The sequence below is a fragment of the Colobus angolensis genome, unplaced genomic scaffold, assembly GCF_000951035.1.
Source record: "Colobus angolensis palliatus isolate OR3802 unplaced genomic scaffold, Cang.pa_1.0 Scaffold118, whole genome shotgun sequence".
NCBI classification, from domain to species: Eukaryota; Metazoa; Chordata; class Mammalia; order Primates; family Cercopithecidae; genus Colobus; species Colobus angolensis.
Window position 1 is genome coordinate 1261456 of NW_012112919.1, and position 14924 is coordinate 1276379.

General features: G+C 43.7%; 2 protein-coding genes across 8 annotated transcripts in view; one reads left to right on the forward strand and one right to left on the reverse strand.

Annotated features, from left to right (window-relative positions):
- The window catches only part of CTNNA2 (catenin (cadherin-associated protein), alpha 2), a 1182142-nt gene that overhangs the window by 816127 nt on the left and 351091 nt on the right, over positions 1–14924 (forward strand). The window lies entirely within an intron of this gene.
- Positions 11883–14750, reverse strand: LRRTM1 (leucine rich repeat transmembrane neuronal 1). Of its 4 annotated transcripts, none has more exons than XM_011963756.1 (3): positions 14163–14733; positions 14013–14030; positions 11883–13894 (listed from the first exon to the last, which is right to left on the reverse strand). In XM_011963756.1, exon 3 carries the CDS (start codon positions 13833–13835, stop codon positions 12267–12269), a length of 1569 nt encoding a protein of 522 aa, XP_011819146.1. In that variant the 5' UTR covers positions 13836–13894; positions 14013–14030; positions 14163–14733; the 3' UTR covers positions 11883–12266. The 4 variants fall into 4 exon arrangements, with proteins under 4 accessions (XP_011819146.1, XP_011819155.1, XP_011819140.1 ...); XM_011963765.1 differs by having other exon boundaries at positions 14013–14098; positions 14546–14610; XM_011963750.1 differs by lacking the exon at positions 14013–14030 and having other exon boundaries at positions 14167–14750.

The window sequence follows — 14924 nt, forward strand, 5'->3', positions numbered from 1 at the left end:
ACTCTCCGCCCACTGCCTTAAATCTTTGCGTAGGACCTCACAGCTTTTGAAGTTCTGTCACTCACATGATCTCATTTGATCTTTACCAGATCCTTGTGAAGCAGGCTGAGCAGGGATTGTCTTCTGAATTTTATAGACAAGGGAATTGCAGTCCAGAAAAGTGCTGATTTATCTAAGCCAGCAAATAGCAGAAGCTCTGTCTGATTAATTCCCTACCAGATAGTTTTTTAGTACATCATGAATCCTCCAAGTAAAGACAACCCTGGGATGTGTTGAGTGCAGAAGGAGCTGATAAGACAAAGTCCCTCATATGAACCTGTCCAAATAGTCTCAGTCCTGGTTTTGAATACTGAAGCACCCAAACTTCCTTGACCTTCTCATTTCTTCCCCAGTGATTACCATGTGGGAGAAAAAGATAGCAAAAAGTAAAAGCATCACGGGAACCTCACCAGCCTCACATGGTGAGGTTCTTGTGATGCTTTTTGGGGTTCCCGTGATGCTTTCACTTTTTGCTGTTTTTTTCTCCCCCATTGTAATCATTATCTAGCTCAGTGTTTCCCAGTCATTTTTTTTTCTTTCCTCACCCCCGCCTAGAAAATACTGTTTAGGCATTTCTTTTTCCTAATTACTCCCCCTCCCTGAAATCTTAATAACATAGATATGTTGTGTATCTCTTTATGTACTATATGTATATCTATGCTTTATGCCAAAAATTAGTAAAATTTATTTCACTCACATAAGAAACAGTGTTTGCTCCCCCAGTGCCATTTTGCTCTTGTTGTGAATGACTGGTGTAGCTCATAACTATAAATTCAGTAAAAAGAAAAGAAGGAAGGAAGGATGGAGGGAGGGAAAGAAAAAATGAAGGGAGGGTAGAAAACAAACAATAAAACAAGCCAGCAAAGACATAAAACACTAAATTGAAGGCGTCCTCAATTTCCCAACAGCTCTAACATCCCCTGGTAGTATAGATTCAAGTATTGAGGTTTCACCACGGCCAAAGTATTCCCAATATTTCTGGCCAAAGCTCAGATAGAGCGTGCTTTAATTATTCTGTGAGTGAATCCCAAAGAATAAGGTGTGGCTTGAAACACATTCAACTTTTGGTATCTCAGTTCCTTAGTTGCAAAAGAGAATATTCTGTCTGACCAAACATAGTTTCTCCTTATGGGATATGGTAGATCTCTGAAGACATTGGAGTCTTTCCCTTTGGGGAAGTTCATTTCTCTGCCTGTTGATAAGTGATAGCAAAGGAGAATGTATGGAAAGTTACTCTTACTTTTATTTTCTCCTCCTTAACTTCATACGCTGCCTAATAAATTGGAGAACCAGAAGGAAAGCCAGAATTCACCACTACAGACACAAGAAAGAAAGTTCTGGACAAGTGGAACTGACTTGCTCAAGGGCCAGGAGCAAATTAGTGTCAAAGCTGGGACATGGAGTTTGCCTCTTGATACAGGACCTCCTCTGCCAGGAGAAAGGGTCAACCTCAGATGGGTACTTCATCATTTGTTAAATTTACTTGAGCAGCATCCAACTATGGCTGTGAGTACACAAATAAAAAGCTTCTTTAAATAAACGCCAGCAAATCTGTTTCAGCTGAAGATGTATGCTTAGTGTCCCAGGGGCCAGTATGATTTAATATTGCCAATATTAAATAAGAGTTTGGGAGTTGGATAACAATTGCAAGCCGGGTAGCAGCTTTTCACCTCCAGGAATTGACTACAGATAGCAAACAGCTCAGATGGGGAAATGAGTTTTGCCACATCACCAGAAGGCCCACGTAGCTGGCCGCTAGCCTTCAGCTCCTATGAAAACTGGAAGATATGTGTGCACAAATGTGTGTGCACATGGCCACGTGTATTTCAGGATTAGGTTCACCAGGGCTGCCAGACCACAGTGGTAAAGCCAAGCCACTAAAGAACCAGAACAAAGTCAGTGAGTGGTGTATGGGCTGAGGTCCGGCCAGTTAGAAAGCTGGGAAGGAAACCATGTGTAGTCTTTGCAACTCCAGACTTCACTGCCTCCATATCCCTCTTTTAAACCCAGAGCCTTCAGGAATTCAGGTTTTTGAGTCTCGTCCTATCACAGAAGAAAATGGTGATAGCCTAGCTTTGCAGGATGACAATCCTGGTTACACCCGGATTCAACCCTTTACTGGCTATGTGATCTTGTTCTATTTATATTTTATTTAGAAAACACTTATCTAGTACTTGCCATATGCCAGACACCATTCTAAGCACTTTATAAGGAATAACTCCTTTCAGTCTCAATAACAATGGGCTTGATTCTTATAACAACCCTATGTTCATTTTATAAATGAAGGAACTGAGGATCAGAAAGGTTAAGTGCCTTGCCAAAGTCACTCAGCCACAATTTGAACCCAAGGAATGTGTCTCCCTTGACACATCATCCTACCATGGTAAGTGACCTTGGGCAAGTTGTTGACCCCCTGCCAGACCTCAGTTTACCTGTCTGTAAAGGGAGCATGCTAATACTACTCTGAGCAAGGAGGGATGAAACCTTTTTGCAGGGCTTAAATGAGAAAATCTTGAGGATTTAGCAGGTTGCCAGGCACCTAGTAAGTAAAATATATGATTAACACTCCTATAGGTGGGGGTCACATTTCATAAATGGAGAAGTGGAGGCCTCTTCTGCATACTCTCATGGTGAGTCTGATAGGCCTATGCCAACACAGTCCTCTTGAGAATGCCTCACCTTTACAGCAGCAATCATTTACAAGTTAAATGGTTCTATTGTTCACTCCACAAATGTTGACTTAAGCTCCGAACAAGAAATGTTGTGCTACTTTGATTGAATGAGTTGAGCAATATAATCAGAAGTTAAAGGCATCTGAGTGATATGTTATCTTTAGTGGCATTTCAGTTATAATGTAGCTTCTCCTTTTCTTTCCTACAGCATGTTTGCTTTTATTTTATGTACCTTTATGATTTTTGAAATAATATGCAAAAAGGATCAATATGAAACACTCAGATTAAAAAATGACCTGGACAGCAAAGCAGTGCTGCTGAATTCTGAGAAGTCCCATTATTTTTAGAATAAAAATTTTTAAAAAATAAAGAAACACAGTCTCAGTTGCGGGGAAGTATAGATTTCACCATAAATGAAATCACTATGGAGCAGAGACAGTGAGGCAAAATAACAGAGTGAGTGGTTGTTCTGCAGCTGAGGGACAAATGACAGAATTGCTTTGGCCAGCTGAAGACAGATTGTTGCATTGTTCCATTAATTGTGTGTAACTTGGCTTTTCCAGACCTTTCTGTGGCAGACTAATCCAGCTCTGTGCACTGCTGAGCCATCTCACTTTTACTGAAGGCTGCCTACAATATCTCTGAGATGGAAATCCTTGCTACACATAGTTTGCAATATTGAGAGTTCTTCACTGAGGATAAATATGCTGATGGTGAACACCTAAAAATATGTGATTTTTAAAGAGGACTTTGGTTTAAGGAGGTAAAATATGACAGAAGATCCAATGTTTATCCTGGTCTTACTTTAAACCCCATAAACTGTTGACGAATCTGCTCTTATAAGTGGGCATTCACTTGTGTTGTTTCATTTAAGGGGAACAAGGTCGGATGTCCTGGCCAAATGTATGCCACCGTCGGTTTAAGTGAAATTGAAATAAAATTCCAGCATTAGAGTGATTTCCTTTGGTTATTTCCCCCAAAAATCCTTGTTTAAGTTGCAAAAATCCCCAGAGTAGAATTATCACCACTCCACCGATCAGTGTCCTACTAGGATTTAGTGTTTACATTCTTGGAAGAGCTGGTGGCAAATCTATGGATGCAGTAGACTGAGTGCGAAGGGAATATTTTGGTGTTAGGGGTATTTGGAAAGAATTGATGCCTATTTGGCTGTCTCCTGGGTGTCATGGATTCTCCTATGACAAAGAAAAGAGTGTCAGGTTTGGGAATGGGGTGGAGACACAGAAGGGCAGTGGTGAAACTATGATGTCAAACTTTGTGACTGCAAGACTCCAGTTGGAGGAGGTGTAGGAGCCTGTGTGCAATGGGTTTTCCAGGAATCCTCCTAAAGGAGTTATTGATTTGTATATTTTGAGCAGGACTAGCTTTACCTTATAATGACACAACCAATTAGAGAAGGAAAGGAAGGTGGTAGAGGAGGAAAGACCCAGAGTTTAGAAGAGGCATTTCTCAGTGCCAGCCCAGCAGTAACAATGACCTTGGGCAAGCTACTGAACCTTTTCAGATTGAGTCTTCTTGTCTTAAAAATGGGACAAGTTTTTGTCTGCCTTCTGAAATTATTGGGAGAATAAAAACATATATAAGAATAATTCTAAACAGCACTTTGTAAACTATAGAGTGCTCAGAGACTAATTCTAAGTACACCGATGCTTGCACGTCTTTCTTCTATCAGTGCCACCAGATGGAGTCAATGGCAGGGATGTGGGAAGGTGACTCCCTTCTCCCTGCCATGTAGCCCATGTAACCTGACCCCATGGAGCCTAGGCACCAGCCCGCCATGTATTTTTAAAGAGCTGCAGTCAGACTTTTGGATCTTGTAGATTGCTGAGTTGTTCATGCTGTGGGTAGGCGACCTGCTAGCTCAGTGCTTCTCAGCCTTGGCTGAACTTTGGAATCACCTGGGAAGCTTAAAAGTAATAATAATAATAATAATAATAATAATTCTCCTCACCAAGGCCACACCCCAGACCAGTTAACTCACAATCTCTTGAGGGTGGGGCCCAGGAGTCAGTATTTATTGAGGCTCCAAGTGGTTCCAGTGTGCAGCCAGGGTTGACAAGCACTCTCCTAGCTGAGCAATAGAGAAATAAGATGCAGCTAGAGAATGAATTCCCTCTTCTCATAACACAAGGGAAAATAACTTTGTGACATTACATTGAGAACAGACAAATAGCTAACCTGGTAGACCAGAATAAAGAAATGATTGAAAAGGATTGAGAAATCAGTGTAATCACAGCTACTTATGATGACTTGAGTAGCATAAAACACAGATCTTGAAACTCTCTCCTCTTCCTCTCTTTTTCTTTTTTCTTTCTGTTTTGTTTTGTTCTCTTCTCTCATCTCCTTCCCCCACCTTGCCTTTTCTTCTTCTCAATCTCTCTTTCTCTCTCTTTCCCTCCCATCCCACACCCCATTTTACTAGAAAGGTCTCTCAACTCCTAATAGCCATTGTGGCCATTTACAATGTAGTATGTCATGTTTAGAGTCCTGAACAATTTTTTTTTAATTAATTAATTTATTTTTTTTGTGGGTAGGGGGCTACTTCACGGCACATCCCTGTGTCTCAGGTCTCATGTGCGGGTGAGTGTGTGTGTCCTCTTTAGGATTCCCTTTCATCTCTTCCTGCACATTCTAAAACCCAGTTTTCCCACCCACACATGCCTGAGCTTTCTCATCTTCTCATCTGTTTTCCAGCATGTCCACCTACCTCTCTGAAGCCCCTGACTCTCAGTGAATTTTTTTTAACCTATATCTGCTCATTCATATTCAGGCAAGCCTGATGAATCAGAATGTCTGGAGGAAAAGGAATTCAGGGGAATTTTAATTTTCTGGTTAAGTGACACTGTCTTGAAAACTACTTTTGTTTCAAGTTTTATTGTGGGGAAACAAATGGTAAAATAGAAGCCCCAAACTGGAAAGTTTCTTAGGGAATACCTAGATGAATCCATCTAAAGTAGAGACAGAGACCAATTGCAGTAAGGTGATTAACAGATCATCCCAGTCATATAAATAACAGTACTATGTCTAAAGATGATGATTCCTGACTTCTAGACCCTGTTTCTTCCAGAGCAGTTACTTGACCTGCCCTGTAGAAATGTTCTGATTAACCAGAACCAGTCAAATGTGAATTATATTCTTTTAAGTGAATTCTCCAGTTCCTTATAATTTCATCTACCCGTGAACCTCACTCATCAGTGTTGCCTGTGTGTCCCCAGATGGATTTCAGTTTGCAATTCTTGTATCTCTAGACTATCCTATTTCTAAGGACTGAGATCATTTCCCTAAATATGTCCACCCTACTCACTAGACTGAGCACACTGACTTTTTTCTAGATTTTTTTTTTTTAGTGTTTTAAAAAATTATTGTGGGTACATAGTAGATGCATAAATTTATGGGGTACATGAGATATTTTGATAGAGGCATGCAATGTGTAATAATTACATCATGGAAAATGAGCTATCTATCCCCTCAAGCATTTATTTTTTAGTACACTGATTTTTAAAATAGAGGTTCATCACCACCTCACATACATTACAGTTTTGGTTGGGGAAGAAGAAGGCACAGGCTGGTGGATTGGATTTGTTCAGACTGCAGAACCCCTCCTGGAAGGAATATCAAGTTTCTCATTTTCCTTCTTGTTAATTAAATCTCCACTGTTAACTTGATTTTTTTTCCCTGTTTCCTAAATGAGGTATTGCTAAAGAAAAAGTGGGTCAATTGAGGGTTCTGACGAGTTTTGTCCTAGTTAATTTAAGTTTTGCCATATGTTCTTTGAGAAGCATGTATTAACTATAGGCCCTTTTGCTGATTATCAACGAACCTAACGGCTATTAATTTAGATTTCCAGTTACCTGGCAAAAGAAAGACTTAAAGGGAATAAGTCTAGGTAAATCTAAAGCTAACTCAGAAGTAAGATCACTCCATGCAAAACTGAAGCACAGCATGATGCTTTAGACAGCACCATTACTTTCCATCGTGAACCAGCAATGTCAGCTTCAGCACTCTTGACATTTTAGGTCAAATAATTATTTGATGTGGGGGATGTCCTTCGCTTGTAGGATGTTTCACAGTATCCGTACTTCTGCCCACTGGATACCAGTAGCACCACTTCACCCATGCATAAAAATGTAAAATGTCTCCAGACACAAACAAGTAAATGTCCACTGGGTGGCAAATTTGCCCCTGGTTGAGAACCATTACCATAGACACATGATCCATTTAATCACGAAGGAAGAAATGCAGATAAATCCCTGACAATAACATATGGATGTCTATACTTTACTCTCTCTGAATCTAAAATTCTATTTTAAGGGGTTGGACTGAATGTACTGGCCATTTCTTCTGGAACCCTGGAGAAGTCTCCTCTATCGGCAGAGTCCTGCATTGCCCTATTACCAGTGACCAGAGCAAACAAGTCATGGTCAGAATTCCTGGATTTGAGCATTGTGACCATGGCATTCAACAAGAATATGTTGAGCATGTGTCCTGTTCCCAGTCTAGTTCTAGGCTCTTTGTTACGTGCAGGGGTGGAGGGGCAACCATTCAAGGAATAAAGAAACAGGGTGTAGTGAAAAGGCCACCAGGTCAATCAGCACATCACAGTGCTTCCAATCACTAGCTGGGTGACTTTGCACAATATACCTGACCTCTGTAAGCCTCAAGTTATTCATGTGAAGATAAGGTTGCTGGCACCTCCCTCACTTATTTTGATCTAGATAAAGGCACCGTAGTAGTGACCACTCAGTAAATTGTATTTCTCCATCTCATTTATATCTTTGTCTAAACTGTAAGAGTGCAATAGCCAGTCCCTTCACTTTGAATAAAAAAGCAAAAGTCTTCAGAAATTGTGTCCAGTTGAGCAAGGCCAGGAGATAGTGCCCAATCAGAAGTAAGAATTTTGCCTCCTGAATCCCAGAAAAGAAAATAAAAATCAGAGTAGAGCATTCTTTAGTGGAAAAATATATTTCTTAACCCTGAGGTGGAAAATACTCTCAAAAAATATATTCCCATTTGCTGGCTCTTCCCACTAGACAGTAGGTTACACTCTGCTGTGGCATAAGGAGCCCAGAAGTTCTCCAGCCTGCAAAGCATCTACCTACTCATTAATGCCTGAAAATACCATCAGCCATATCAGTCCTTTATATCTTAACTGTCACTTATTTTATCAGATTCTTTCCTGAATAAAAGTTTGATTATGAAGAAGAAAGTATTGAATAAAAGTTTGATTATGAAGAAGAAAGTATTAGGGTAATTAGTGCTAGAAGGTAGTTACATAATGTGGTCACCTGCCTGCACGCACGCGTGTGTGTGTGTGTGTGTATGGTTATATATGTATGTGTGTGTGGTTATATGTGGTTTTATACATACATATGTATATACACACACATATGTGTGTGTGCATGTTTGTGTGTGTGCTGTTATATATACAGAGATAGACTGAGAGGTAGGAGTGTGTGCGTATATTTCAGAAGCCTGTTTAATGGTCATATTCTAGCTAATTCCTTTTTATTTGACATTCTGTCAATGGCAGATCCAAATCAACTAACATCACCACTCATCTAGAGGAGATGATTGATGTTTGACTACCCTGAAACATTATGATATAATTTCTCCAAAACAGATATAATTTCTGGTTCTTTGATAATTTTCTCTGTGAGAGGGGTATGTGATGATGTTTCTTTTACCATCTCATGTGATCCATCAATGCCCTCTTCTACTGGGCCATGTCAGATAGACTAGGCATCAAACTTGCTGATAAGTCGACTAAAATAAGCCAGAAACACAAGTGGCCCCTAATACTACCAGAGATCTGTGTGTACTTGCTTGGAAAACTTGGGAGGAATAACAAGTGGCATTTGCCCCTCTGATTACTTACACACACTCATAAATGTGTTGTTGATGTTAAATCATACCAAATGTCTGCCTTCTTGAAAGCAGAGAGAAAAGGCAGGGCACTCTTATACTTTGATAAGTTCAGAAGAATATTTTTAAATTGTTTAGAAAATTATTTCCTTTTACTGGAATAACCTTTTCTTTGTGATGGCAACTTTGTAGTCTTGGGAGTATGGGCTGCATTGTGGGTAGGTGGTCTCAACTATTAATATCAAGACTACGATCTGAGCATAGCGACTGCCTTTTTTTTCTGAGTGCAGCAAAGGACAGATCTCATTTAATCTGCTGCCTCTGGTCCAGCCTAAAAAATCTACTAGGGCTAAGACTGGTGTGAGAGTGTCATTTGTCATGTGAAAAGACTTTTTTTCTACATAAATATTCGAAAAACCTCAATACCACTGCTGAACTTTAATCAGCTGGGAAGGTACTGCAAATGGAGGGTCAATTCATCACAATGCCCAGGATGAGACGTGAATTGTGGCCTAAAGTTCTTTTCAGATAGCACAGGATAATGAGATTAGCACTCTCTGTGGGAAGAATAAAAAAATGTGCTACACCTTTAAAAATTAGATTCTCTTTTAAATGCTTAGTAGTTTGCTTAGAGGGATCAGAGCAAGTTTCTTGAAGCTTAAAGATTAATTAATTTGAGAAAGAATAGATTTCAAGTGTTACAAAACCTTAGTTAAAACTACCACTTTCCCTTATTCCTGCCTTTCCTCCTTCTCCCCTCCCCCCACCAATCTCCAGAGCTAGAGTCACAGGGACATGAAATGATGTGAGCTAAATTCCTGTTTGTGTAGACAACATTTGCTTGCCTACAAAGACACACAAGACAGAAACATACAGACACACACACAAAGTAAGAACATAGCTTTCTATGGTCATCATTTGCTCTTAAATTCCCAGATTGCAGATTCCTCTTTCCAATGGTTCTTCATGAAATGTGCATGGACTTAAGATCTTCTACATATATGATATTTAATCATGGGCAGGGTGGGTGGAGTAGCATAAAACAAAGCACGATTATTCTCTCTCTTTCTTATGGCCACCTTGAAACAAGAGTGAAAGATAAAAATGTCTTGGCGATAGGAGATAAACTACAGTTTTCAATATTCAGATTTCTAGAGGGTAGGAGGGGACTTGTGGTTCTGATGCTTGCCAGGAAGGTTTTGCTTCTGAAAGCTTTCCCTATAAGCACACCCACACAGCTCTTTAATGCACCAAGCAAGAGCAGCTTTGGGCACTAGATTCCTGTAGCCTTCCTATGAGATGGTTAAGTTCACGGAATCCAAGGAGCCCTGCTTCAGTTGCTACAATTTTTTTTTTTTTTTTCTAAAAAAGGTATGCCGTCTTCTAGAGGAGGTCACTTTAGTAGGGTTTTAGGTAAGGCACATCCCTAAGAGAATCTTGTTCCTGCTACCCCTGCTCTCGGAGTGGTATGCTATTTAGAAAGGCAAACCCAAATGATTATGCTTAAATTCAAAACCCCCTCCTCAAAGTTATCAAACAAAGCACCTCTCTTATAGAACACTTAACAGTCTGAATGGGTGTCATGTGCATGATGTGTGTCATAATGTCATGTTTTAATTATAAATAAAGTAAGATGAAGTTTCCTGGTCAGGAAAAATGAGCTGGGGTGTTGGGGTGTGTGTGTGTGTGTGTGTGTGTGTGTAAGAAGCTGTCTCCTAGGGCTTAACATCTTAAAAGACATTCGCAAAATATTTACCTTGAAAGAGACTCTTAGAAACAATATTTTTAGGCATACTGGTTTCTCCATAGGTAGAAGAGAAAACCTACCACCAACCCTTAGTTTAAGGAAACCTTCTGGTGATACCATTCTGCATTTCAAAAAGCTGATTTTGCCTCCTAAGATTGGTAGCTGGAGACATTTGCATTTTGGGGGATGGTAGTGTGTGGTTCCCCATCCCCCCATCCCTCTTCCTGCTATTTGGACTTCTCTCTCAAAAAAAAAAAAAAAAGGAAAAATAAAAACAGAAAGATGCAAGTCTTTAGTGTCAGAGAGGGAAGAGAAAGACTTAGGGATGTGGGCTACACTGGTTCAGCATCTGTCATCCATCACAGTTTATTTCAATCATACATTTGCTTAAATTGTCATCTGAAGAAGGAGCCCTCCATCCAATGCACACAGCCTTCCCCTTCCCTTCTCTGCACCCACCAATTGCCACTACCACCACTTCCTCACTCTTTAGTTGAATAGAAACTGAAATCTCAGTGATGGACCTGGAAGCCTATGAGGGGTGAGAAGGAGCAATCATCAATCCCAACACAGAAAAAAGAAAAAAGAAAGAAATAGGGAAAGCAAGCGTTACACAAAAGGGCAATCTGAGAAGAGGCAGCTTTTCTGTCCTGTCTAACAAATTATTCCCATCTCAGAAGTATGCAAACACAGGATCAGATGATTATCTTCTCCCACTCTCCCCACCCCATCACTGCTCTGTCACCTCTGCCCCTAAAGTCTCTTGCTACAAGTCATTACCCTGCAGGCATTCATCCTGAGGTAGGCTTTTCTCCTCATTCCCCATAGAAACTAGGAATGTGCTGTCACTGTCTGGGAACCTAAGCTTGCTGCAGTCTTAGCACTGTGCTCCAGAAACACCGCTTTCAGTCCTGAATATCAGGATTCTGCCTCCTTCCCCTCAGCCAGACCAAAGAGAGCAGCGAGCTGAGGGGCTCCCTTTAACAGGAGGTACAAGAAGGGCACAAATGCTACTAAGTCTGGTGAATCAAAGACTCAGGAGAATTAAGAATTAAGGTGGCATTTGGGGATGAGATTTTGAGTTGATTTGAAAGATGGTTACATTTTGAGTTGATTTGAAAGATGGTTACATTAAGTGCAAAAATGTTTCGTGTTCCTAGGACAAACTGTCTGGCACTGCCTTTTAAAAGCCATTTATTTGCAATGCTCTCTGCTTTAAAGGCTGAGCAAGGAAGCCCAGTCCTCAGTCCACCTCTCACTTGCTTGAAGGTGGTTAGATTGCACTGTCCTCGCCCCAATAATATAAAGGGTCTTGTTGTTTTTCTTTTTCCAGTCCTTACTCATGTGGAGTAAATTAACATAAGTCATTAATCTGATAAGCTTTGTTTGCCCTTCTTTAAAATTTCAAATTGAATCTGACTACTTTGCTCCTGGAATTTCCTTCTGGCCCCCGGACAACTCCCCTCGCCACCCCCCAAGGAAATTTTAACTGTTGCTTTTCTCGTAACACAGGTAACAATTCATTTAGGTTACACCAGTCTGTAAAAACTGTAAATGCTATTTTATTTTAAACATTTTAGTTTACAAAAAAAAAAAAAAAAAAAATCAATGATTGGTACCTTTTTAACACTCTCAGATTCCTGAATATGGGCAGATCTTCAAAGGGAGGAAGGAGTTCTCATATGAAATTTAAGATAGACTGTCCTGAAGGTTGTGGGGTGGGGTTTTTTTTTGTTGTGTTTTAATTCGTTTTTGTTTTTAAGACACAATAAAGCTAAAATGTCAAGTCTCTGGGAGAGATCCCCTTAAAGTTTCAGTCAAGGAGCATATCAGAGCACAGACAAGGAGACCCCAGCCTGGTGCCCGCCGGCCCATCCCGGCTGCCCAGGCGTATTTGGTAGCGCATGGGTTGAGAGCCACTGGGACAATCACACCTCGCATTCCCTGGCGGGCTGCTGGTGGCAGGTACACGAGCCATACTCGTTGATGATCACCAGGGCTCCCTCAATGTGGTTCGGTTTGTAATCAACGTAGTATTCCTGGGCAGACATGGCAGCCATCTGATGCATGGTCTGTTTCTGCTTTTGCTTCCTGCGCTGCGTGACAAAGCACTGTCTGAGCTGCCTGAGGCTGGCTGGGAAACACTTCCAGGACACGTAGAGCACCAGGACCACGATGAGGAAGGAGAAGATGAGGGCCATGGTGCCCGTGACCACCTTGTGGATCTGCACGGCGTTCTCGGCGTGCTCGCCGCCGGGGAGAGCCACGGTGGCAGGCTCGAAGGTGCCGTCGTGCTGCCCCTCCCCGCCGTCCGCGAGCGTGGTGGCCGAGCTGGCAGGGGGCCCCAGATCACTGTGGTTGGTGACGGCCGAGAGCAGGTGGCCGCTGGTGGGCTCGGCCCCATCCTCGCACAGGTGGAAGGCGTACACGGCGTCCAGGACGTCCTCGCCCTGTGCGTACTCCGGGCTGGCGCACTGCAAGTTGCCATCGTAGCGCCCCTGGAAGTTGCTGAGCCACGAGGCTAGGGCACACACGTTGCGCCCGCAGTCCCACAGGTTACCGGCCAGGGTGATGCTTGTCAGGGACTTCCAAGAGTTGAGGATCCGGGGCTCGATGTAGCTGAGGCGGTTGGAGTCCAGCTGCAGGGACTGCAGGTGCGGCACGGTCTCGAACACATGGGGCTCCATGTACTCGATCTCGTTGCCCGACAAGTCCATTTTCTCCAGGTTCCAAACCCAGTCCAGCGAGCTGACCACAATGGCCACCTTGTTCCTCCGCAGGCAGAGCGAGTGCAGGGAGATGAGGCGCGGGAAGTGGGCAAAGTTCACCTTGACCAAGTCGTTGTGCTCGAGGTGCAGCTCGGTGAGCTTAAACAAGCCGGCGAAAGAGTTGCGCGCCAGACTCTTGAGCTGATTGTATCCGATGTCGAGAAACTTGAGGCTGCGGCAGTCCTGGAAGATGCGCACGGGCACAAACTGGATGGCGTTGGCACGCATATGCAGCGTGGTGAGCTTCCGCAGCCCGTGGAAGAGGTCGGGCGCGAGCGCCTGCAGCTTGTTGTACGAGAGGTCCACGCTGCGCAGGTTGGGCATGGGCCGGAAGGTGGTGTTGGGCAGCTGGGTGATCTGGTTGGAACTCAGCGTGAGTTCCTTAACTCGGCGCAGTTTCTGAAAGGCGTCCCCCTGTACCGAGCAGATGTGATTGTGATCCAGATAGAGCCACGTGAGCTGCATTAACCCCGTGAACTGGCCGGCGCGCAGCTCGGAGAGGCTGTTGTAGCGCAGGGACAAGCCCAGCAGGCCGGACAGGTTGTGGGGCGCCTCGGTGAGGTTGAGCGCCTCGCAGTACAGCAGCCGCCCCTCGCACCGGCACAGCTGCGGGCACCCGCTGGGGGCGGCGGGCAGCATCTGAAAGCAGGCCCCCAGCAGACACAAGACCACCCCCGAGGGCCTCCTCAGCAGCCAGTGTAGACAGAGACCGAGCAGCAGGAAATCCATTAGCGAGAATCTTTCCAGAGAGACTGGAGAATGTCCATTGGAAGCGCTCGGTCAGAAATCTACATCATATTTTATTCCGAGGGAGGGGGAGCGGGGGAGGAGGAGAAAAGGGCAAAAAATCAAATAAATACATAGAAATAAAGAAGGACCCCCCCTCCCCAAAAACCACACGTTCACCTCTAAGCATGCAGAAAGCTGGGCAGCATAGAAAGTTCACAGCCACGGAAAGATCAAAGAGATGGTGATTTGGTCCATGTTAGATGCTGCAGCAAAGAAAAGGGAGGAAAAAAAATCTTCGGGAAAGAATTTAATTAAAAAGTGTCTTACCCACCCTTTTCCAGAGAGTGACAACCTCCATTCAGCTGCTCCCTTTGTGTGCAGCCTAATTATATGCAGGGCGAGAGAAGACCCCTCTGTGTTTCCGAGGCAGCCCCGGTCCGCGGCCGGCGGATCTGGCAGGCGCACAATGTCTCACTTTGCTGCTTGGCTTGGGGCTGCAAGGGCGGCCGGCGAGGCGGGGAGGCGACTTCTAGGACCCGCAAGTTTCCCAACTACGTGCTGGAGCCCGGGCTTCGCCTTCCTGCCGCCTTCCTTTCCCTCTGCAGTTCGGACTGTGACGTTGTGGGGGGAAAAAACTCCAAACTCGGGGCTCGCGACTCCCCAGGATTTGACAGTCTGGTTAATGTCCGTCATTGGAAACGACCACTGACCGGCGCCACCTTTTACTCCGCGGAGACAGCCTGCCATTCGCGCCCCGGGCAGCTGCAGAGAGCGGGCTCGCTCATGCTTTGCGGGCAGCGGGTGGCGGGGAGGTGCGGGCGGCGTCGCGGGAAGCGGCGAGCGGCGCCCGGGCTCCTTCTCTCCACCAGGCAGTGTGAGGCGGGAGCTTGCACAGGCACCTACTGCTCACTGAGTGTCGTAAGCTGCTCACGATTGTGCGTCTTCCCCGAGCACCTCAGACATGGGCAGATTGAAAAGGGGTGGGCATAAAACCAACATTTTACCGAACCACTAAAGTAATATATGTTCTTTGATGAAACGGAAAACACTTTAAGCTTTTTTGTTCATATTTCAAAAAAAAAAAAAAAA

Coding starts and splice junctions, on each gene's coding strand:
- LRRTM1 (XM_011963750.1), bottom strand. CDS start 13,835: ATGGATTTCCTGCTGCTCGGTCTCTGTCTACACTGGCTGCTGAGGAGG.